This window comes from Hyla sarda, chromosome 5, assembly GCF_029499605.1.
Source record: "Hyla sarda isolate aHylSar1 chromosome 5, aHylSar1.hap1, whole genome shotgun sequence".
Lineage (NCBI taxonomy): Eukaryota > Metazoa > Chordata > Amphibia > Anura > Hylidae > Hyla > Hyla sarda.
The window spans coordinates 191144402-191170579 of NC_079193.1; the positions used below are offsets into that span (position 1 = coordinate 191144402).

Genomic DNA, 26178 nt, shown 5'->3' on the forward strand with positions numbered 1-26178 from the left:
TATTGTGCATTTAATACACAGTTTCATGACTCATTTCTTTAGGATCGGGGATTGAATCGTGGTTGCTGCTGTCTCATTTCAGAGCAATTGATTTGACATGGTTATGTAGGTAATCTGACACGTTTCAGATAGCATACAATCTCAATATGGCATTTCACACTTACGTATTTGAGAAAAAAAAAAAAAGTGGTTTACAAAGACCTGTGACGTTTACAAGCACAATGATTTCACAAAGACCTGTCATGTCTACAGGCTCGATGGTTCCGCGGGGACCTGTGACTGGTTCAGGCACGACTGTGTCACAAAGACCTGTCAGGTCTACAGACATGAGGGTTCACCTAAACACTGGTCACATCTACAGATACGTTGCTCTCGCAGGGAGCTGTCATCTGCAATGGTTCATCACTTCCAAGTCCAGTTGGGTCAGTACAGTGGCTAGTTGGGTATGTCTGTTGTTACAGTCTCAATCAGGTAAGGTGCCTTCGTGAAACTTGTTAGGCGACATTACCCACACGGTCTATCAGGTAGATAGGTATTTCTTGTCATTTACCTGTCAGTTTAGTTTTTGCCTCTTAAATAGCAAGGGATTGGTGCTTGTCAGACCTGCCATGAAGTTAGCTTTTCCGTGTCCATTTGAAGTAATGTCACAAGTAGGGATGGTAATAGGTATAGTTCAGTTAGTATATTTGGCAGGGAAGGTTATTCTCAGGTTGATTCTTTACAGATGGACGTTACTACCACGGTTTCAAAGGTATGGTTACCACCTCTAGTAGTCACTAGTTGGTCAGGGCTACTCTTTAAGCATACTAGGTATAGTCTACTTTGGGTATGTGAAGATTGATGCTGGATGTAGGATGTTTTATTTCAGGAATTGTATTCATCCTAGCATGGTTGCTTTTTGCCCTCTATAGGCGTGCCCTCATTGCGCGGTTATGGCACAACTCAGACCGCTATGCTAGGGTAAGATCTTGTATAGTTATGTAGGCAATCTTTCCTGTCACTAGTACACGTATGGAGACCCGATCACAAATAAATTAAACAACAGCGGGCCCAGTACTGAACCTTGGGGTACACCACTAATTACCGGGGACCAATCAGAGTACGAATCATTGACCACCACTCTCTGGGTACGATCCATGAGCCAGTGTTCAATCCAGTTACAAACTAAAATTTCCAAACCCAAAGACCTTAACTTACCTGTCAGATGTCTATGAGGGACAGTATCAAATGCTTTAGCAAAATCCAGAAACACTATATCCACAGCCATTCCTCTGTCAAGGCTTCTACTCACCTCTTCATAAAAGCAAATTAGATTGGTTTGACAACTTCTATCCTTAGTAAACCCATGCTGGTTATCACTTATAATACAATTATCCCCTATGTATTCCTGTATGAAATCCCTTATAATTCCTTCAAACAATTTACCCACAATGCACGTTAAACTTACCGGTCTATAGTTTCCTGGGGAAGACCTAGTGCCCTTTTTGAAAATTGGCACCACATTCGCCTTGCGCCAGTCCCTTGGCACAATACCAGACACCAGTGAATCTATAAATATCATGAACAGGGGTACAGATATTACTGACCTTAGTTCTCTAAGAACTCTTGGGTGCAATCCATCTGGCCCTGGAGATTTGCTTACATTTATATCACTTAACTTACCTTGTACCATCTCTACATTAAGCCAGTTCAGTACATTACATGATGTGTTACCAGCACTGACCTGTCCAATGTCAGCTCCTCCTTCTTCCCTAGTATATACAGAACTAAAGAACCCATTCAGTAGCTCTGCCTTCTCTATATCGCCTGTGACAACCTCCCCATTATCATTATTAAGGGTTCCTACATGCTCTGTCCTTGTTTTTTTTTTGCATTTATATATCTAAAAAAATATTTAGGATTAGTTTTGCTTTCTTTGGCCACCTGTCTCTCGTTTTTAATTTTTGCTGTTTTTATTACATTTTTACAGATTTTATTAAGCTCCTTGTACTGTTTAAATGTTGTAGCTGACCCATCAGATTTGTATTTTTTGAAGGCTATTTTTTTGTTGTTAATTGCTCTTTTAACATCATTTGTCTGCCATGTAGGATTTAGTTTTAATCGTTTATATTTGTTCCCCATTTGGTATATATTTAGCTGTATAGTTATTTAGAGTTGATTTAAAGATGTCCCATTTACCTTTTTGTATCAGTATTTGAGAACACCTCCCCTCAGTCTATGTCCTGTAGTGCAGATCTCAGCCCAGGGAAATTTGCCTTTTTAAAGTTATATGTTTTTGCCTTCCCCGCCTGTCTTTGTTTTCTACATTTTAAGTCAAAAGTAACTATATTGTGTTCGCTATTACCAAGGTTTTCCCGCACAGTTACATTACCAACCAGCTCTGCGTTGTTGGAAATGATCAGATCCAACAAGGCATCACTTCTTGTTGGGTCCTCCACAAACTGGCCCATAAAATTATCCTGCAATAAATTTAGGAATTTTCTCCCCTTTGTAGTTTTAGCCAGCCCCCGACCCCAATCTATATCTGGATAGTTAAAATCTCCCATTATTACCACTGTACCTTCCCCGGGTGGCCGACCTTCTATCTCTTCAGTGATATTAGGGGGTCTGTAGATTACACCAAGTATAATTTTTTCAGTATTTACCTCCTTTTGTAATTCTACCCACAGTGATTCCACATCCTCAGAATCATCACACACTATGGCATCGTTCACACTGACTTTCATACCACTTCTAACATACAGACAGACTCCACCACCTTTTCTGTTCATTCTATCTTTGCGAAACAATGTAACCCCCTGCAGATTGACAGCCCAGTCATGCGAGGAGTCCAGCCATGTCTCAGTGACCCTAACTATATCAATATGTTCCTCCAGTATCAAGGCCTCAAGCTCCCCCATTTTATTTGCTAGGCTTCTAGCATTTGTGAACATACACTTTACATTTCCATCCTTTATGTTATTGGGGTTAATGGGATTCAAGGGTGAAAGTTTTATTTTCCTATGAAGCCTATTCCTATTAACTATTCTAACCCCTCCCTCCGCTCCACCCCCAGGTACATTTATAATTCCCACCTCTCTATCGACACTATCTTCCCCCTCTTTGCTGTAGGTTCCCTCCCCCCAAGTCCCTAGTTTAACCCCTTATGGACTGAGCCCTTTTTCACCTTAAGGACTCATTTTTTGCAATTCTGACCACTGTCACTTTAAACATTAATAACTCTGGAATGCTTTTAGTTATCAATCTGCTTCCGAGATTGTTTTTTTGTGACATATTCTACTTTAACATAGTGGTAAAATTTGTTGGTAACTTGCATCCTTTCTTGGTGAAAAATCCCCAAATTTGCTGAAAAATTTGAAAATTTTGCTTTTTTCTAACTTTGAACCTCTCTGCTTGTAAGGAAAATGGATATTCCAATTATTTTTTTTTCATTCACATATACAATATGTCTACTTTATGTTTGCATCATAAAACTTATGAGTTTTTACTTTTGGAAGACACCAGAGGGCTTCAAAATTCAGCAGCAATTTTCCAATTTTTCACAAAATTTTGAAACTCGCTTTTTTTCAGGGACCAGTTCAGGTTTGAAGTGGATTTGAAGGGTCTTCATATTAGAAATACCCCATAAAAGACCCCATTATAAAAACTTCACCCCCCAAAGTATTCAAAATGACATTCAGTCAGCGTTTTAACCCTTTAGGTGTTTCACAGGAATAGCAGCAAAGTGAAGGAGAAAATTCACAATCTTAATTTTTTACACTCGCATGTTTTTGTAGACCCAATTTTAGAATTTTTGCAAGGGGTAAAAAGGAGAAAATTTTTACTTGTATTTGAAACCCAATTTCTCTCGAGTAAGCACATACCTCATATGTCTATGTTAATTGTTCGGCGGGCGCAGTAGAGGGCTCAGAAGGGAAGGAGCGACAAATGGTTTTTGGGGGGCATGTCACATTTAGGAAGCCCCTATGGTGCCAGAACAGCAAAAAAAAAAACACATGGCATACCATTTTGGAAACTAGACCCCTCGGGGAACATAACAAGGGGTAAAGTGAACCTTAATACCCTACAGGTGATTCCCGACTTTTGCATATGTAAAAAAAAAAAATTCCCTAAAATGCTTGGTTTCCCAAAAGTTTTACATTTTTAAAAAGGGTAATAGCAGAAAATACCCCCCAAAATTTGAAGCCCAATTTCTCCCGATTCAGAAAACACCCCATATGGGGGTGAAAAGTGCTCTGCTGGCGCACTACAGGTCTCAGAAGAGAAGGAGTCACATTTGGCATTTTTGAAAACAAATTTTGCTCTGGGGGCATGCCGCATTTAGGAAGCCCCCATGGTGCCAGAACAGCAAAAAAAAAAAACACATGGCATACCATTTTGGAAACTAGACCCCTCGGGGAACGTAACAAGGGGTTAAGTGAACCTTAATACCCCACAGGTGTTTCACGACTTTTGCATATGTAAAAAAAAAAATTATTTTTTTACCTAAAATGCCTCTTTTCCCAAAAATTTTACATTTTTAAAAAGGGTAAAAGCAGAAAATACCCCCCCATAATTTGTAACACAATTTCTCCCGAGTAACTGTTGCCTTGAAATACGACAGGGCTCCACAGTGAGAGCGCCATGCGCATTTGAGGCCTAAATTAGGGACTTGCATAGGGGTGGACATAGGGGTATTCTACTTCAGTGATTCCCAAACAGGGTGCCTCCAGCTGTTGTAAAACTCCCAGCATGCCTAGACAGTCCGTGGCTATCTGGCAATACTGGGAGTAGTTGTTTTGCAACAGCTGGAGGCTCCGTTTTGGAAAAAGTGGCGTACCAGACATTTTTCATTTTTATTGGGGAGGGGGGCTGTGTAGGGGTATGTGTATATGTAGTGTTTTTTACTTTTTATTTTATGTTAGTGTAGTGTACTGTTTTTAGGGTACAGTAGCACGGGCGGGGGTTCACAGTAGTTTCTCGCTGGCAGTTTGAGCTGCGGCAGAAAATTAGCTGCAGCTCAAACTTGCAGCCGGATACTTACTGTAATCCTCCGCCCATGTGAGTGTACCCTGTACGTTCACATTGGGGGGGGGGGGGTGGAACATCCAGCTGTTGCAAAACTACAACTCCCAGAATGTACGGTCTATCAGTGCATGCTGGGAGTTGTAGTTTTGCAACCGCTGGAGGCTCCGTTTTGGAAACAGTGGCGTACCAGACGTTTTTTATTGGGGAGGGGAGGGGGGTTGTATAGGGGTATGTGTATATGTAGTGTTTTTTACTTTTTATTGTGTGTTAGTGTAGTGTTTTTAGGGTACAGTCGCATGGGCGGGGGGTTCACAGTAGTTTCTCGCTGGCAGTTTGAGCTGCGGCAGAAAATTTGCTGCAGCTCTAACTTGCAGCCGGATACTTACTGTAATCCTCCGCCCATGTGAGTGTACCCTGTACATTCACATTGGGGGGGGGGGGGGGGGGGAGAAACATCCAGCTGTTGCAAAACTACAACTCCCAGCATGTACGGTCTATCAGTGCATGCTGGGAGTTGTAGTTTTCCAACAGCTGGAGGCACACTGGTTGTGAAACACCGAGTTTGGTAACAAACTCAGTGTTTTGCAACCAGTGTACCTTCAGCTGTTGCAAAAGCTACAACCCCCAGCATGTACGGACAACAGAAGGGCATGCTGGGTCTTGTAGTTATGCAACAGCTGGAGGCATACTACTTTGGCTGGGGATGCTGGGGACTGTAGTTATGCAACAGCTGGAGACACACTGGTTTGCTACATAACTCAGTGTGCCTTCAGCTGTTGCAAAACTACAACTCCCAGCATTCACCGACAGCCAACTGGCATGCTGGGAGTTGTAGTTATGCAACCAGCAGATGCACTACTACAACTCCCAGCATGCACTTTAGCTGTTTGTGCAAGCTGGGAGTTGTAGTTACACAACAGCTGAAGGTACACTTTTCCATAGAAAAAATGTGCCTCCAGCTGTTGCAAAACTACAAGTCCCAGCATGCCCATAAGGGCATGCTGGGAGTTGAGGTGGTCTGCCTCCTGCTGTTGCATAACTACAGCTCCCAGTATGCCCTTTTTGCATGCTGGGAGCTGTTGCTAAGCAACAGCAGGAGGCTGTCACTCACCTCCAACGATCCAGCCGCATGAGGTCAGTCCCTCGTCGTCGCCGCCGCGGCCGTCGCTCCTGGGGCCCCGATCCCAACAGGGACGCCGGGGATCGGGGTCCCCAGCACCTGGGGTGGACGTCCCGCACCCGCTCACGTCCTCCGGAAGAGGGGCGGAGCGGGTTGCGGGAGTGACACCCGCAGCAGGCGCCCTGATTGTTCGGCCGGGAAACCGGCCGACGAATCAGGGCGATCGTGAGGTGGCACCAGTGCCACCTCACCCCTGCAGGCTCTGGCTGTTCGGGGCCGTCGGAGACGGCCCCGAACAGCCTGTAATTCCGGGTCACTGGAGACCCGATTGACCCGGAATCTGCCGCAGATCGCTGAACTGAATTGTCCAGCGATCTGCGGCCATCGCCGTCATGGGGGGGCATAATGACCCCCCTGGGCGATATGCCCCGATGCCTGCTGAACGATTTCAGCAGGCATCGGGCACCGGCTCCCCTCCAGCTAGCGGCGGGGGGGCCGGGATTTGACAGGAAGTACTCAAACGTCCTGAGTCCTTAAGGACTCAAAAAAGGGGCCGTTTGAGTACGTCCTGCGTCCTTAAGGGGTTAAACAGTGCTGACATCTGACATTTTCCAACTCAAGGATTCTGTCTCTGTTTGCGACAAGTAGCAATAACTGGCTTGTGGACAAACAAGAGGCATCATACAGTACTGACTTGATCTCATTTCTGAGGAATTTTATGTGGCTGAAAAAAAATAGCTTTTGATCTGGCTTTTATACTATTGAAGCTCCTCTCACATGCCTCAGATTTGCTCATTTGTTCAGACTTTGTTGATTTGTATACCTTTGCAACACTTGCTACTTTCTCAATTTGCATAACCTTAAGGGTATGTTCACACTGCAGAATCTTAGCTCACAGAATTCCGCAAGCGGAGATTCCGTCTGATGGGTGCCGACGAAAATACTTCGGTGGTAGGATTGTGTGGCACTGCACCATCACTATTGACGGCTATGCAGTGCTCGCGGAATTCCGCACAAAGAATGAACATGTTCATTCTCTGTTCGGAACAATTACAGTGGTGTAATTCTCTGCCAAAGGAATTTTTCAGCAAAGCAAAGGCTGTTGAAGGCAACATTATTCTTTTAGTACAACCCTTAGGGTATGTTCACTGCACAGAATTCCACTCGCGAATTTCGCTCACGGAATTCCGCGGGAATTCCACAGTGTGAACATACCCTAAGGCTTGTACTAAAAGAATAATGTTGCCTTCAACAGCCTTTGCTGATGGAGGCTCAACACAGTAAGGAGGAAGGGGAGTAAATATTATTCTTTTTCCTGACTGTAAAATGTCTCTTTAAGGTAGTTTTTGTTAAAGTGGTTATCTCCATCTACATGATAAAGAAGTGTTAGATCAGAGGGGGCCCGGGTCTTTGTTACGAATGAAGCAGCAAGTCGCGGATTTAAACTGCCACTCTAGTGCAGTATAGTCCCCCACATTAGATGCAGTATAGTCCCCCACATTAGGTGCAGTACAGTTCCCCCACAGACATACTGCCTTCAGCCTATACAGTGTATGGCTGGAGGCTGTATGCCTGTTTACTGCCCCACTTCAGTATTCCGACCACCGCTTCAAGGTCACGATCTACTTCTATGGCCTATGGGCCATAGCAGTAGCCTACTGCTATGGCCCATAGGCCATAGCAGTAGATCGTAACCCCGGAGTGGTGGTTGGAATACTGAAGATGACGCGCCGCTGGTCACTTACCATGCGCGCGCATCCTCCTCACCGCTCTGCTGTTACCATGGTCGCACGCATGGGACGTCAGCGCCAATGATGATCCGGCCCTGGCGGCCGCTGGAGGGGGAAAAAAAATGCACGCAGCCACATCTCAAAGCGGCCCCAGGGCTGGCGGCCCACCGGAAAAATTTCCCGGTGTCCCGATAGGCCAGTCCGGGCCTGGGTGGAAGTAACAATTCCTTTTATGATTGAGCCAGGTTAACTGTTTGAGTATTCCACAATATGTAAACGGAGTCCTTACAGCTCTATTGCTTGAGTACTTTTAGATCAGTTGTAAATGTACCTCCTGTTAAAATACCATGCTATATAACTTTCTAACAGATGCTATACTGAGGTCCCAACTTTCAAACTAGACTACTCCCTCAAGTCTACATGCCACCTACAAGGAATGTGTAATCAGAAAATTACCTATTGCTTAAATTAAGTTTTTATGTTACACATATTTTGTAAGAATTTCTGGTGATGTTTTTTCTGATTTTCCAATTTACTGTCTATAATGAAATAGTGTATTAATCCTAAAACCTTACAGTTTTCATTCTCCCCACCAATCCTAACTAGGTCGAGACTTTCTGTTCTGTAAAGATTGCATTCCAATAGTCTTCTACTTATCATCACAGACAGTAATACAGTGAAAGTTGACACCTGTATATAGACAAGACAATAGATCATGTTCCTAGCTCAGCCTCACCATCCGTTTGGAATGACCTCTGTAAAGGTCACAGAGCTGAGAAGAAAACTCCTATTCATGTCAATGGGGCAGCTCCTATCTATTGTTGCCTGTGTCTATGGGGCTTGCTGTAAAGCATATCTTTAATCCCTTTACTCCAAAATTCAGCAAAAAAAACCTGAAAAAATTTTATTTTTCTAGATTTTACATTTTCTGCTTGTACGATAAACAGTCATACTGCACCAAATTTAATAATTTTTTTTTCTGTAACATAGTAGGTGTTGACAAAGAAATACAACTCAAGATTTATTCCCCAAATTCTGACGTATTTAGAAATATCCCATATGTGGTCTTTGTGGGCTACATGTCTTACACACAGGCCTCAGACATGAAGGCGTGCTGTGTGGATTTTGATGCCTCCTTTTAGTTTATATTTTGTTGGGATCATATAAAGTTGCAGAGGCCTTGGGGTGCTAAAATATTTTTGGGAGACAAGTTGATGCTTTCATTGGTACCATTCAGCGAAGTGAAGGAAGAGAGGGGGAAGGAGAAGACCCCCACCAGATCCCTGCGATTGGTCAGTCTGTAATAACAGACCAATAGCAGCAATTGCCTAACGGGGACCGCTGATATTGGTCCCTGGCCGGCTTCAGGAAGGCATGGCTGTGCAGCACAGCCAAGCTCAATAAACTGTCACAGCACCAGGTGGTGCTGTGGCCGTTTATTCTCATCAGGTACATGTACCTGATGATGCGGGAAGTCATCCCTAATCATCAGGTACATGTACCTGATTTTGCATAAATGGGTTAAACACTCCTCACCCTTCTAGCCATCTTCTCCCCAAGCACAGCTGCACCCTCCCCATTGAGGTGCAGCCTGTCCCTACGGTAGAGCCGGTAACCGACAGCGAAGTCAGCCCAGTTCTCCATGAACCCAAACCCTTCTTTTCTACACCAGCTTCTGAGCCACTTGTTTACCTCCCTGATCTCCCGCTTCCTCTCTGGTGCGGCTCGTGGTACTGGTAGTATTTCAGAAAATACTACCTTGGAGGTCCTTGCCTTAAGCTTGCGGCCTAAGTCCCTGAAATCATTTTTAAGGACACTCCACCTACCTCTTACTTTGTCATTGGTGCCAATATGTACCATGACTGCTGGGTCCTCTCCAGCCCCACCCAGCAACCTGTCAACCCGATCCGCGATGTGCCGAACTCGTGCGCCAGGCAGACAACACACTGTTCGGCGATCCCGGTCTTTGTGACAGATCGCCCTGTCTCTCCCCCTAATAATTGAGTCCCCCACCACTAGTACCTCTCTGGCCTGCCCTGTACTCCTCCCTCCCTCCTTACTGGAGCAGACCCCCCCCCCTGGCAGTCAGAGGCAGTATCCTGCTGCAGTTCTGCTAGCTCTGTAATGGCATCCCCCACATCTGCCAAGCAGGCAAACTTGTTGGGGTATGTCAGTTTAGGACTAGCCTCCCTGACACTTTTTCCCCTACCCCGCTTTCTAACTGTAACCCAGCTAACTGCCTGACTGTCCTGCAACTCCGTCCCACTGTCCTCCCCCACCTCTACTCCCGAGAGTGCCTGCTCAGTGAGCAGGAGACTCCTCTCCATGTTGTTAATGCTTCTCATTGTTGCCAGTCGCCCCTCTAGATGCAGGATCTGGGCTTTCAAACGGACAACTAGCACACATCTCGCACAACAATATGCACCCTCAAACTGTTGTTCAAGGATTGCATACATTGAACAGGATGTACATTGGACTGCATTTTCCAACATGGAGGCCATCTAGTTATGGGGATTTCACAAATGTATAGGCAAAAACAGACAGTCAAAATTACATTTCAAATTTTTTGTAGACCTTGTGGGTTCAGAAATGAACACTCACAGTGATCTCAACCTCCTGCTTTCAAACTCCTGTTTTTGAAACTCCTCTTTCATGCCCCCCCTTACACAGCAACACTCAGAAGAGCAAGCTCTCAATAAGAGTCCCAAGCTAAGATTTATACACCTGTGCCCAATCTACTCCTCCTCCCCCTAGAGGTGGAACAGAGAAAAAAAAATGAAAAAGGGTGTTTAAACTCTAACAGTTATCCCACTATGTGCAAGAGAGAAAGACTTACCCAAAATATGAATGTGGACTATAGGCAGTCGCACCCAATCCAGATTCACTCCGCACAACAGATAATCACAGTTTTTGAAACTCCTCTTTCACGCCCCCTATTACACAGCAACACTCAGAAGAGCAAGCAAGCTATTCCCCTGGGCTCCCCGTATCCTAACAGCAGTGTGAAAGAAGCCCAACTCTTTCTACCCTACTCTATAAATTTCTATGGGCATAATGTACTCTTATCCCTCAGTGAGCTCAGTCCTTTTCGTCTTTTGAGATGGATTTTAGCATTTTTTTGAATGATTAGTTTAGATGGTAGTAGTAGTAAAGGAGCCTGGGTTTCCATTTGCTTGTACTATTTAAGTGTGTTGACCATTATAGGTGTTTGACCATAATGGTAACCTTGCCTTGTTCCTTAAAGTGCAACAGTCAAATAAATCTGAGTAGATAAAATGTAACCACAGCCTACAAGTTGATCACTGGTATACTGTTGCCATACCTTTGCTTTGTCACTCTGTGCCTTCCTCGCTGTAAAAGTGTTGTCAGCCATTTTAGCTTGTACCTGGCTGCTTTTTCTGTTACCCAGAAAGCCCTCTCCTAACCCTTTCAGTACTCACTAACAGGCAGCTCTCTCTCTCTCTCTCTCTCTCTCTCTCCCCTCTCTCCCCTCTCTCCCCTCTCTCCCCTCTCTCCCCTCTCTCCCCTCTCTCCCCTCTCTCCCCTCTCTCTCTCCCCTCTCCCCTCTCTCTCTCCTCTCTCCCCTCTCTCTCTCTCCCCTCTCTCTCTCCCCTCTCTCTCTCCTCTCTCTCCTCTCTCTCTCCATTGTAGATGTAAGTGAAGCATTTTTCTACTTTTGTGTGTGCTAATAATTTGTAGGAGCACCAGATTTATTAAATGGTCGCAGGGCATTTGATACATTTTGTGCAGGTCACATTTACTGAAATTTAATTCTTGACATACACCAAAAAACTAAGCTAAGTCTTAGCTGGTGTACACTTAGAGACTTTTCGGTGGCTTTGTGCCTGTTCTGCGCCATTTGCCAAAAGGCGCAGTTGATTAAACCCGTCAATATCATGTGTAGACTCGAAATCAATGGATTGTTACTCAAAATCAGCAGAAATGTGTAAAGAAATAGCTCCAAATGTAGATAGAAAAAAAGGTGTACACAGAAAGATAAATGCCAGCCTATGTGTAACTTAATTATACTGCCAAAATGCTATGACCATGCTAAGTGCACATACGTTTATTACTGATTTAAAGGGGTACTACCGTGGAAAACTTTTTTTTTTTTTTTTTTTTTAAATCAACTGGTGCCAGAAAGTTAAACAGATTTGTAAATCACTTCTATTAAAAAATCTTAATCCTTCCAGTACTTTTTAGGGGCTGTATACTAAAGAGAAATCCAAAAAGAAATGCATTTCCTGTGATGTCCTGACTGCAGTGCTCTCTGCTGACCTCTGCTGTCCATTTTGGTCTGCAAACTGTAGTCCTCCCGATGTTGCAAAACTACAACTCCAAGCTGTCACAGCGAGCACTCCGGTCTTCACCTCCGGACCGGAGCGCCCGCTGCCTCTGTCCTCTGCTCCGGGGCCCCGGCGTCTCCCGGTCAGACGTACTGACCGGGAGCGCGGGTCTCACAGTGGCAGGGACGTGTCTAGCGTGGCGGCTGGTCCCCGCTCACGCGCCGCGTCCCTGTTCGACTTACCTGCTCCCCGCGCGGCGCTCTGTTCTCCTGGATCCCGGTGCGCGCGGCCCCGCTCTCTAGGGCGCGCGCACGCCGGCTTCAGTAAATTTAAAGGGCCAGCGCACCGGTAATTGGTGTGCTGGTTCCTCACCTCCCACTGGCCCTTCCCAATAAAAGGCACCTGCCCCTTCCTGCCCTTGCCGGATCTTTGTGCCTAGTGCCTTTGAGAAAGCGTTCCCTACTGTGATATTGCCTTGCCAGTTGCCGAACCCTTTGCTACCGTATTCTCGCCTGTGAACCCTTGCTGCCTGCCCTGACCTCTACTACGTCCGACTACGCTCTTGCCTGCTCCCTGTATCACACGCTTTATCAGCTGCCAGAGAGGTCGAGTTGTTACTGGGGGATACGACCTGGAAGTTACCGCTGCAGCAAGTCCACCCCGCCTTGCGGCGGGCTCTGGTGAAAACCAGTAACTGCTTAGAACCATTCCTCCAGTACAACCCGTGCCATCGCCTCTCTGGTCCAGAGGATCCACTACCTATCCTGCCGGTACGTGACACAAGCATGCTGGGAGTTGTAGTTCGGCAACATCTGGCTCTAAAGATGTTGCCGAACTACTACTTCCAGCATGCCTGAGAATGTTTGGGAGTAGTGTTTTTGCAACAACTTTAGGCACACTGGTTGGGAAACATTGTCTGTTTCCTAACTCAGTGTTTCCCAACCCGTGTGCCTCCAGCTGTTGCAAAACTATAACTACCAGCATGCACTGATAGACTGTGCATGCTGGGAGTTGTAGTTTTGCAACAGCTGGAGGCCCCCCCTGTGAATGAACAGGGTACATTCACATGGGCAGGGGGCTTACAGTGAGTATCAGGCTGCAAGTTTGCGGGAAACTCGCTGTAATCCCCTGCCCGTGTGACTGTACCCTAAAAACACTACACTAACACAAAATAAAATAAAAAGTAAAAAACACTACATACACACAAACCCCTACACAGCCCCCCTCCCCTCCCCAAAATGGAGCCTCCAGCTGTTGCAAAACAACAACTCCCAATATTGCCAGACAGCCGTTGACTGTCCAAGCATGCTGGGAGTTTTGCAACAGCTGGAGGCACCCTGTTTGGGAATCACTGGCGTAGAATACCCCTTTGTCCACCCCTATGCAAATCCCTAATTCAGGCCTCAAATGCGCATGGCGCTCTCTCACTTCGGAGCCCTGTCGTATTTCAAGGAAACAGTTTAGGGCCACATATGGGGTATCCCCGTACTCGGGAGAAATTCCCTAACAAATATTGGGGGGCTTTTTCTCCTTTCACCCCTTATGAAAAGGTGAAGTTGGGGTCGTCACCAGCATGTTAGTGTAAAAAAAACAATTTTTTACACTAACATGCTGGTGTTGCCCTATACTTTTCATTTTGACAATAGGTAAAAGGGAAAAAAGCCCCCCAAAATTTGTAATGCAGTTTCTCCCGACAATGGAGATACCCCATATGTGGGCGCAAAGTGCTCTGGGGGCGCACAACAAGGCCCAGAAGGGAGAGTGCACCATGTACATTTGAGGTGATTTGCACAGGGGTGGCTGATTGTTACAGCGGTTTTGACAGACGCAAAAAAAAAAACCCACACATGTGACCCCATTTCGGAAACTACACCCCTCATGGAATGTAATGAGGGGTGCAGTGAGAATTTACACCCCACGGTGTCTGACGGATCTTTGGAACAGTGGGCTGTGCAAATTAAAAATTTTGTACAGCCCACTGTTCCAAAGATCTGACAGACACCAGTGGGGGGTAAATGCTCACTGTACCCCTTCTTACATTCCTCAGGGGGTCTAGTTTCCAAAATGGTATGCCATGTGGGGGTTATTTTGCTGTACTGGCACCAAAGGGGCTTCCTAAATGCGACATGCCCCAAAAAGCCAAATATGACTCCTTCTCTTCTGAGCATTGTAGTTCGCCCGTAGTGCACTTCAGGTCCACTTATGGGGTACCTCCATACTCAGAAGAGATGGGGTTACAAATTTTGGGGGGTATTTTCTGCTATTAACCCTTGCAAAAATGTGAAATTTGGGGGGGAAACACACATTTCAGTGAATTATTTTTTTTTTTTTACATATGCAAAAGTCTTGAAACACCTGTGGGTAATTAAGGCTCACTTAATTCCTTGTTACATTCCTCAAGGGGTCTAGTTTCCAAAATGGTATGGCATGTGTTTTTTTTTTGCTGTTCTGGCACCATAGGGGCTTCCTAAATGCAACATGCCCCCCAAAAACCATTTCAGAAAAACGTACTCTCCAAAATCCCCTTGTTGCTCCTTCCCTTCTGAGCCCTCTACTACCCCTGCCGAACAATTTACATAGACATATGAGGTATGTACTTACTCAAGAGAAATTGGACTACAAATATAAGTATACATTTTCTCCTTTTACCCCTTGTAAAAATTCAAAAATTGGGTCTACAAGAAAATGCGAGTGTAAAAAATGAAGATTGTAAATTTTCTCCTTCACTTTGCTGCTATTACTGCCAAACACTTAAAGGGTTAAAACGCTGACTGAATGTCATTTTGAATACTTTGGGGGGTGCAGTTTTAATAATGGGGTCATTTGTGGGGTAGTTCTAAGATGAAGACCCTTCAAATCCTCTTCAAACCTGAACTGGTCCCTGAAAAATAGTGAGTTTGAAAATGTTGTGAAAAACTGGAAAATTGCTGCTGAACTTTGAAGTCCTCTGATGTCTTCCAAAAGTAAAAACTCATCAATTTTATGATGCAAACATAAAGTAGACATATTGTATATGTGAATTAAAAAAAAATTATTTGGAATATCCATTTTCCTTACAAGCAGAGAGCTTCAAAGTAAAAAAAAAAATGCAAAATTTTCTAATTTTTCATCAAATTTTGGGATTTTTCACCAAGAAAGGTTGAGAGTTACCACAAAATGTTACCACTTTGTTAAAGTAGAATATGTCACGAAAAAACAAGCTCGGAATCAGAATGATAACTAAAAGCATTCCAGAGTTATTAATGTTTAAAGTGACAGTGGTCAGATGTTCAAAAAACGCTCTGGTCCTAAGGTGTAAAATGGCCTCGTCCTTAAGGGGTTAAGGACTCATCACGTACTGCTACGTCATGAGTCCGCTCCCGATCTATAACGCAGGGCCACGGCGTGGCCCCGCGTCATAGCGGGTCGACCCGGCCTCTAACAACAGCCGGGACCCGTGGCTAATAGCGTGCGGCACTGATCGCAGTGCGGCGCGCTATTAACCCTTCAGACGCGGCTATCAAAGTTGATCGCCGCGTCTGAAAACAAAAGTAAACCGTTCCCGGCAGCTCAGTCGGGCTGATCGGGACATTGCGATAAAATCGTGATGTTCCGGTCAGCTGGGACACAGGCGGAGGTCTCCTTACCTCTCTCCGCGGCGTCCAATCGTCGATTGATTGCTCCAAGCCTGAGCTACAGGCTTGAGCAATCGACCGCCTATCTGACTGATCCCTGCAAAGCTATGGCTTTGCAGGGATCAGCATAGGAGATCAGTGTGTGCAGTGCTATAGCTCCCTATGGGAGCTATAGCACCGCAAAAAAAAAGTGAAAAAAAAAAAAGTTAACAAAGGTAATTTAACCCCTTCCCTATTAAAAGTTTGAATCACCCCCCTTTTCCCATAAAAAAAAAAAAACTGTCTAAATAAAAAAAACATATGTGGTATCGCCGCGTGCGAAAATGTCCGAACTATAAAAATATATTGTTAATTAAATTGCACGGTCAATGGCGTGTGCGAAAAAATTCCAAAGTCCAAAATACAGTGGTCCCTCAACATATGATATTAATTGGTTCCAGGAGAACCATCATATGTTGAAACCATCATATGTCGAGTACACATGTCTATGTAAAAATGGTAATTGGTTCTGGGGCCTCGGAACCATTGTATGTTGAATACATATCTCTATGGGAAACTGCTAATTGGTTCTGGGATGACCATTGTATGTGGAGTGTATGGGGAGTGTTTAACAAACCAGGGTGCCTCCAGCTGTTGCACAACTACAACTCCCAGCATGCATGTACAGCCATTGAATGTCTGGGCATGCTGAGAGTTATAGTTTTGCAACAGCTGGAGGCACACTGATAGGGAAACATTGATGTATGGGGTGTATAGTGTGTGTATATGTATTGTATGTGATGTGTGACATCGCATACAGTACTGTACAGTTCTTTAAATACCTCATCATGCGCGGCAGGTCCCGGCTGTGGACCGCAGCCAGGGACCTGCCGGTAATGGCGGACACCCGCGATCCCGCGGATGTCCACCATTAACCCCTCAGATGCCGTGATCAATACAGATCACGGCATCTGCAGCATTGCGGTCACTTAACAGGATGATTGGATCGGCCGCAGTGCTGCCGCGGCGATCCGATCATCCTGCACGGCAGACGGAGGTCCCCTCACCTGGCTCCGCTGCCTTCCGGGAGTCTTCTGCTCTGATCTGCCTTCCCGCAGACCAGAGCAGAAGATGACCGATAATGCTGATCAGTGCTGTGTCCTATACATAGCACTGAACAGCATTAGAAATCGAATGGTTGCTAAAAATAGTCCCCTGTTGGGACTATAAGAGTGTAAAAATAAAAGTAAAAAATAAATGTAAAAAAAATGTGAAAAACCCTCCCCCAATAAAAACGTAAATTGTCCCATTTTCCCTATTTTACCCCCAAAAAGTGTTTAAAAAATTATTTTATATACATATTTGGTATTGCCGCGTGCGTAAATATCCGAACTATTAAAATAAAATGTAAATGATCCCGTACGGTGAACGGCGTGAGCGTAAAAAAAAGTCAAAAATAGCTGCTTTTTTATAACATTTTATTCCCAAAAAATTTATTAATAATAAATGTAATAAAAGTTTTGTATAAGCAAATATGGTATTAATAAAAAGTACAGATCACGGCGCAAAAAATGAGCCCTCATACCACCGCTTATACGGAAAAATTAAAAAGTTATAGGTCTTCAAAATAGGGGGATTTTAAACATACTAATTTGGTTAAAAAGTTTGCGATTTTTTTAAGCGCAACAATAATAGAAAAGTGTATAATCATGGGTATTATTTTAATCGTATTGACCCAGAGAATAAAAAACATGTCATTTTTAGCATAAATTGTAGGGCGTGAAAACAAAACCTTCCCAAATTTGCAAAATTGCGGTTTTCTTTTTAATTTCCCCACACAAATAGTATTTTTTTGGTTGCGCCATACATTCTATGGTAAAGTGAGTGATGGCATTACAACAGACAACTGGTCGTGCAAAAAACAAGCCCTCATACTAGTCTGTGGATGCTGGGAGCTGTAGTACCTGCATTAATACACAGATCGTAACAGGTGTCACTTCTGACACCCGTTGCCATCTGTCAATTAGTACAGGAACTACTACTCCCATCAATTTAATAATGTGTTGAATAAAGTATGTGTGTGTTTTTAACTTTTTTGCCTTTTTTTTATTTTTTAGATAGTACTAATACTCCCAGCATGGAACACACTGTTCCATGCTGGGAGTATTAGTACTACCTAAAAAATAAAAAAAAGGCAAAAAAGTTAAAAACACACACATACTTTATTCAACACATTATTAAATTAAAATACATTACTAATAAAAAGTTTAACGAAATTAATTATAACAAATATATTATTTTTACATTTAAATGGTCCCTTTCTACATTTTTATTTTGTCGGCTACATTTTTAGTTCCTCTGCGTTTTTCAAAAAAAATAACCAAGTGGAAACTTAGCCTTAGACAGTTTCAGTACAGGTGAGTATTCCACCCCAGGCATATATCTATCTATATATATATATATATATATATATATATATATATATATATATATATATATATATAAAACTCAACGTGTGTTTGTGTGTGTATGTATGTTCCACAAATACTTCCAAACGGTTAAAGATATTAACATGAAACTTGGCACACATGTTACTTATATGTCAACAACAAACATAGGCTAGGTGATTTAACCCTTACTTACCCCCATTTGCCAGGGGCGGGGTTTATGTTTAAAGTCCCATACAAATCTATGGAAAATACATGTTACCGCATAACTTCCAAATGGCTGGAGATATTTCGATAATACTTGGTCACATGTTACTTATATGTCCACTTAAAATATAGGATAGTTAATTTAACCCTTAACTACCCCCATTTGTGAGGGTCGGGGGTTTTGTTTAAAGTCCCATGCAAATCAATGGGAAATGTATGTTCCCACATAACTTCAGTACGGCTGGAGATATTTCAATACCTGGTACACATATTACAGGTCGGAATATGAGGACGGGATGGGAGGTCGAGATAGGAGGTCAAGATAGGAGGACGGGATGGTCGGGATAGGAGATAGAGTTAGGACGTTGGGATATGAGGACCGAACATGAGGTGGAGATAGGAGGACAGGATAGGAGGACGGGATAAGAGGTCGAGAAAGGAGGTCGGGATAGGAGGAGGGGATAGGAGGTGGAGATAGGAGGTCGAGATAGGAGGTCGGGATAGGAGGTCGAGATAGGAGGTCGAGATAGGAGGATGGGATAGAAGGTGGAGATAGGCGGACGGGATAGGCGGTCGGGATAGGAGGTCGGGATAGGAGGTCGGGATAGGAGGTCGAGATAGGAGGACGGGATAGGAGGACGGGATAGGAGGTCAGGATAGGAGGTTGAGATAGGAGGTCAAGAGGAGGATGGGATAGGAGGATGGGATAGGAGGACGGGATAGGAGGTTGGGATAAGAGTTCGGGATAGGAGGTCGGGATATGAGGACGAGATGTGAGGATAGGATATGAGGTTGGGATAGAAGGTCAGGATATGAGGACAGGATATGGGGTTGGGATATGACAACAATACATGATGACGGGATATGAAGTCAAAAGCTTCCTCCTTTGTTTATTTTCCTCCCCAACAAGGATTAGGAAGGAAAAACCGGGCAACGCCGGGTACTCAGCTAGTATATAAATATATATTTACCACAGAGGATTTTTTTAACTCGTGTCCAGTTTACTGGTGCCAAATACCTTTTACAAATACTGAGCACTGAAGAGTCTTTTTAACTCTCAAGTAATTTTTTTTATGTTAAAACATATTTTAAAGATTTTTTTGTATATTCTAAAATAACCCTGAAATCTTTCAGTTTTTATTTTGGCCACAAAGCCTGATAATAATCTGACACTTCCTTTTCTCTACAGATTCATTTTAGAAGTCTCTTCATTATCATCACAGACAGGTTACACCAGTAGCATATCTCTAAATGCTGTACAGAAAGTTCAGGCAATATGGCTGCCATGGTAATACTGCCCAATATTTTTTTTTTTATAAAAGAATATGTTTCAGCATCTGGCTTTAATCAGTAAGAAAAAAATCTAGGTTATATGTTTACTTTAAGTGAAGAGTGTCCATATATGAGAACAGCTTCCTCATAAAAAACTGGGAACAGTCTCTTCTTGTTCTACAGATGGGTTTGACCCCTATAATCACTCATCTATATCTTATTGACATGCCATAAAAGTTAATAGCGGGAAAACCACTTTTACATGTGCTGGGAACATGTCATTTTAATCACAATAGCTTTATTTGCCTTTTTGAAACATTGTTACTTCTTTCATATTTGCTCAGATATTGAACAAAGAGCCATATTGATTTCTTGCTAATTCTCATTCCAGGGTGAGTTACTCAATCCTTGCCGCTGTGATGGATCTGTGAGATATACACATCAGCTTTGCTTATTAAAATGGATTAGTGAGAGAGGAGCGTGGACCTGTGAACTATGCTGCTATAGATATCATGTCATAGCTATTAAAATGAAGAAACCTTGTCAGGTAGGAGACCTTTACAATGTACCAATCTACATTATCTAATGGCCAGTAGAAATATTGGCAGGATTTGTGTATATGAGCATTGAAAAGGATACAGATGCTGGCACTGGTAAATATCGTTAGTAGTGAATGAAAAGGTACTTGACTGGTGCAGCGGTAGAACAGCAACTCCTGCAGTGATAGACTTCACCTGGTGCACAACCCATGTATAGAGATACGGCAATCTCAATGAAGGGAAAAGGAGAAAACACGAGGGTACTCACGGTACTTCTTTCACAGCAGGCCTCTTTATTCAGGTAGCGCCTGAACACATGTTCTCGCGGGGCGCCAGGAGCGAGCGTGTGCAACGATAGCTATTTCGTGCCGATCCCGGCACTTCCTCAGGTGACCTGAGGAAGTGCCGGGACCGGCACGAAATAGCTATCGTCCCACACGCTCACTCCTGGCACCCCGCCTGAACATGTGTTCAGCCGCTACTTGAATGAAGAAGCCTGCTGTGAACGAAGTACCGTGAGTACCCTCGTGTTTTCTCCTTTTCACTTTGTGTATATGAGTATGCTCTGTTCTTATTACAGATAAGAACTGTTCATGGCTTGCTTATATACACCTTATTCTATAAAAGTAGTGTAAAATATATAACACATTTCAATCTAAAATGACTGTCAGATGTGTACAGTGATTGCTTTACATGGTTTACTGCTATGTTAGCTTCTAAGTATACTCATGGTTGCAGTTAACTTGTACCAAAAATTGCTCCTTTTAAAAGGCACATTTCTTCAGTCTTGCATAAGGTTGCTTTCAAACAGCAGTATTTGGCTCAGTATTTTGCATCAGTATATGCAAAACCAGGAGTGGGCCCAAAAGACGCAAGAGGTTTTTGGCTTACAAATATTGAGGCTAACTAGTGAGCCAAATCCTGCGAAACGATGTGAAACCATCTTAAAGGCATCCATGCAGAGTGTATTGATGACAAAAGTCACACATGTTTGAGCAACCAAGAGATTTGCAAAAAATTACATTAAAGGGGTACTCCCATGGAAAACTTTTTTTTTAAATCAACTGGTGCCAGAAAGTTAAACAGATTTGTAAATTACTTCTATTAAAAAATCTTAATCCTTCCAGTGCTTATTAGCTGCTGAATACTACAGAGGAAATGGTTTTCTTTTTGGAACACAGAGCTCTTTGCTGACATCATGACCACAGTGCTCTCTGCTGACATCTCTGTCCATTTTAAGAACTGTTCAGAGTAGGAGAAAATCCCCATAGCAAACATATGCTCCTCTGGACAGTTCCTAAAATGGACAGCAGGTGTCAGCAGAGAACACTGTGATCATGATGTCAGCAGAGAGCTCGGTGTTCCAAAAAGAAAACCATTTCCTCTGTAGTAAACCGACCCTAAAAAGTACTGGAAAGATTAAGATTTTTTAATAGAAGAAATTTACAAATCTGTTTCACTTTCTGGCACCAGTTGATAGATATATATATATATATATATATATATATATATATATATATATATATATATAAAAGTTTTCCACAGGAGTACCCCCTTAAGCACTGAAACTGCTGCTCTTGAGATGAGAGGGAAGCTTTGATTTACCTAGCATGGACAGTGCAGATCCTTTGATTCTTCCTTAGCCCTGCCCCACTTCCTGTAATCAGTCTTGTTGAGGCTGTTATTAGAGATGTTTCCAACCTAACAACCGGTAGTAAACGAGAGAATCTAGGGAACACCTAGTGGCCAAAATTTAGAGAATTTTCTCCTGATTTTCTCAGGAGTCATTTTTGGTAAAGGGTTTACAAAAATGTTATGAATCAAATAGGCTACTACATGGAGGAGTGTTGTTTGAATAGACAGTGACCATTTTTTATGAATTTGCTCTTCAAAGCTGCTCTCCTGCCTGATCTGCACAAATCAGTGTGGAGAAATGCAGCTAAAGCTGGGCAGTACAGATGAGGCGGCCACTGTACCATGCCCAGCAAGTTCTTTGCACTTGCCCCTTTCTGATGAATGTCTCGTGCACGAACTTGCTGGGCATTGCACAATTGGAGCATCAGCTGCACCTCTGTTCCAATCTGTTCAGAATGGGTAGGAGAGCACCTTTGGACTTACACTTTAATAATTCAAGCAGCCCTTAGGTTTCAGACTGCAATGTTAGGAATTCATCTGAATAATTGTTCACACCATATATACAGCATCTGCTGTAGATGTCCAGGTGAATCGTATATGAATACATACAGATGTCGCACTGTTTTACAGCCTATTAATTATTAAAGGGTTTACCTGGCATTACAGAATTGATGACCTGTCATCAGGATAGGCCATAAGTATTAGGATCAGCAGGGGTCTGACTCCTGCTGATTATCTGTATGAAAGGCCTTGGACAAGACTGCAGTACCTTGCACTGCTGCCACAACAGTAGTACAATTGGGGCTTGCCCAATATATAATGTTATGGCTGGTCGGTGTATAAGAACAATAATTGAGAGAGATCTTGTTGTGATGAAAGTCACCTTGACTACAAAAATAGATTTGGTTATATAAAATAATTTCAACAAAGGTCTAAAATACTTTGTGTTGAAAATAAGTGTATTCCTAGGGTGTACATTCAACAGTGTTCACTTTGAAAACTATTAGCTGAATATTTGTAATGGTGGCAGAATCGACCTGTTTGTGTTGCCATCTTCTGCAAACTTTTTAATAGAATTATTTTACTACCATGGAACAATAACAACCTTTTTAATTGTATGAGATATCTTTCTCTATCGGCTCCATTGGGGGACACAGACCATGGGTGTATGCTGCTGTCACTAGGAGGTTTGACACTATGGCAACAAGAGAAGTCGGCTTCTCCCACAGGGTATACCCGCCCACAGGCACCTGAGGTAATCAGTTTTAGCTTAGTGTCTGAAGGAGGTGGACATTGTCTGGATTTCTCCAGACCAGGTCTTCTGTGTTATTATTTTCCTAGTTAGGGATGTGTTAGTTTTTTATTCCTTTTTCTTTCATGTTTTGAGGTGGGGATTCAGGAACTGCGGCTCACTGTCTCCCCATTGCGTTTGAGGGGGCACAGACATTGTGTAAATGCGCTGTTAACCCCCTCTCGCCAACGGTCAGCGCCTGGGGTTGTACCTCATGGGTCCGGGTCCCCCTATTTTCCTGCTCGCCTCGCTCGCACATTGTAGCTCGGCGTGATGCAGGTGACAGAAAGCTGACTGAAGACTTCATAGGAAGACTTCATGAGGTAAGTTCTTCTGACTGAGGTGAGTATATTCCCTTTCTCCTAGGTACAGCCTTGCAACCTCTGGAGACCCTCACTTTTTGCCCACCTTTTCTCAGGGGCTGGCCTGGACAGAGAGTTTTTCTATATTTATTGAAAAAACTGGGGTGAGCAGGAGCATTTTTGGACTGGGGCACAGCTTTATTCAGAGGGCACTATACTTTTCACTTTCCTGAACGATATGTGTGTGTGGTGAGTGTGTTTCTTTAAGCGGCTGTCAGCCACGGCATTTTTACTGTGCGGGCGCATGAAGCGCCGGCTTACTTTCGCTTTCGGCAGCAGTCGGCTGCCGGTGGCGTCTCGCTCGCTCGCTTCCCCGCAAGCGCATATGCGAATGACATGTGCGCTCGTGGAGAGGAGCGGGCGCCATTACTGACCTTGTCAGAAGCTGAGGTGCTATAGCTCCACCCCCTCTGTTGTCGGGGCTTCTAAGAGGCGCGAATTAGCATCCAATCAGCGCTGTGCGCGCGTTGTGAGAGGCAGGGGCCAATCAGCCGTGCCCCTGCTCCTGGCCCGCCCCTCTTTTGCTATTGGCCGGCATTTCTCCCTTCTCTATCTATACTAGAATGGAGTTCTCATCACAGCAGCTGCACTGGGGTCACAGACTTGGGCAGCACAGACAACTGGAGCGTTAGTTCATCATTTTGTCTGTAAAAGCTGTAATTCCAAAATGCCTGGTTCTGCTGAACCCATTTGCTCCCATCTAAACAGTTAACTGGAGTGTTAGCCACTCATTACATCTGTAAAAGCTATCTCCCGTGGTCGCTGCTCGGGCTCTCCTGACCTGCGTACCTGGTCAGTCTCCCCCTCTTCCAGGGCCACCTCACACGTTCCCATTCACCTGGAGAACTTGTGGATGCAGTTCCGATTCGGCCTCTGATTCAGAGGACCACACGGATATGTTGGACATGGTGCACTCATTGGTCTCGGCCACAAGAGACACCTTCCATCTAGAGGACCCAGGAACTTCGGACGTGGCTCCAGAAGTTTCCTTTAATCGTGCCCAACCTCCAGGGCTGCCTCACCTCGTTCCCATACTCCCGGAGAACTTGTGGATGAGGTTTCTGATTCGGCCTCCGACTCAGAGGACCACACGGATATGCCATATGTGGTGTACTCATTGGTTTCGGCCATAAGAGAGACCTTCCAGCTAAGGACCCAGGAACTTCGGACGTGGACCGGAAGTTTCCTCTCATCGTGCCCGATCTCTTCCAGGGCTGCCTCACCTCTTTCCCATTCACCTGGAGAACTTGTGGATGAGGTTTCTGATTCAGCCTACGACTTAAAGGAACGCACGGATGCCTGATGTGGTGTACTCATTGGTTTCGGCCATAAGATACACCTTCCATCTAAAGGACCCAGGAACTTCGGACGTGGCTCCAGAAGTCTCCTTTTCTTCGTGCCCTACCGGCACCCAAGACCTTCAGTTCTTTTTTACGCCCTGCTGGTATCCGCCTGGAGGCACCCTGACAAGAAGTTTCAGGAAACTTAGAAGGTTCAAGCTCGGTATGCCTTCGCCAAGGACCTCTTTGCTCAGTGGACCTCCTCTCCAACTGTGGATCTGCCGGTCTCCCGCCTCTCTAAGGCGCCTACCGGGCCTTTGGCTGATGCGGCTGCATTCAAAATCCAGCCGACATGAAGGTGGAGACTTTGGCAAACTTTGGCTTGAGACAGCAGGATCTTCCTGATTTTGCTTCGGCCTGGGAGTCAAGGGCCCTTTCAGTGTGGTCTCCCAACTCCGCTAGGGTAGTCTTCAAGATCCCTCTGGAGGATTTCTTTAATCTAGCCCGATGCTACGCAGCTGGAGATTTTCTGTTCCATGCGCAGCCACTGTGCTGCCTTTGCCACAAGCTACCTGGTAGCCACCGTCCCTCCATGTTGCTTAAAGCCTGGAATGTGGACGCCGCCTTCAGGAAGTGAGGCGTCAGGCAGAAAAGAGTTCTTTGTTACCTCTGGATACGGCTCACAGAACCGCTTTCCGTCGTAAGTCTTCCTTCGGGTTCTGCGGACCTTTGGTGCCACACAGGGTACCAACAAGGGGTCTAGCCAGGCGCCTTCACGGGAAGAGGGCTTCCTCCTTCCGGACCTGTCTCTCCCGGAGGTCGGCTATCCGTTCAGGCCATTTTGCGGCCCCATCGGGCACCCGTAGGCCTTCCTCGATCTGATGGGTCGCCCCCACCCACCGACCTTTCTCAGGTTGTTGGTCTCCTCTTACTCTTCCGGGATGCCTGGACTACGCACATTCATTGTCCCGGTTCCTTCAGGGGAACGTTTTCGAGGTTTATTCCAACCTCTTTGTGGTCCCCAAGAAAGGCGTTTCTGTTCGCCCAATCTTGGTTCTCGAGTATCTCAGCCAGCATCTTCTGCTTCCCATCTCGAATGGAGTCTCTCCATTCGGTGCTGGCATCCCTGGTTCATGGGGAATTTTCGTTCCTCGGTGGACATCAAGGATGCCTGCCTCCACATCTCATTGTTCCGGTCATCAGCGGTACCTCCGCTTTGCAGTTCCGGACGGTCATTTTCTATTGTGGCTCTCCATTTCGGTCTAGCCACTTCTCCGCGGACCTTTAACAAAGTCCCGGCGCCTGTGATAGCCCCTTTTACAGACAACAGTTGTTTCCGTGATTCCTTACTTGGACGACCTTCTGATCAGAGTTCCAGCCAGGGCCCAGATCCTGAAGAGTCTTGGTCT

General features: G+C 44.5%; 1 protein-coding gene across 4 annotated transcripts in view; it reads left to right on the forward strand.

Moving 5' to 3' along the window:
- MARCHF11 (membrane associated ring-CH-type finger 11) overlaps positions 1–26178 on the forward strand; it is a 123028-nt gene that overhangs the window by 72969 nt on the left and 23881 nt on the right. For all 4 annotated transcript variants that reach the window (XM_056520945.1, XM_056520946.1, XM_056520944.1 and 1 more), the window contains one exon: positions 20054–20209. In XM_056520945.1, coding sequence (XP_056376920.1) covers positions 20054–20209 — 156 coding nt within the window. The remainder of the gene's footprint in view (positions 1–20053; positions 20210–26178) is intronic.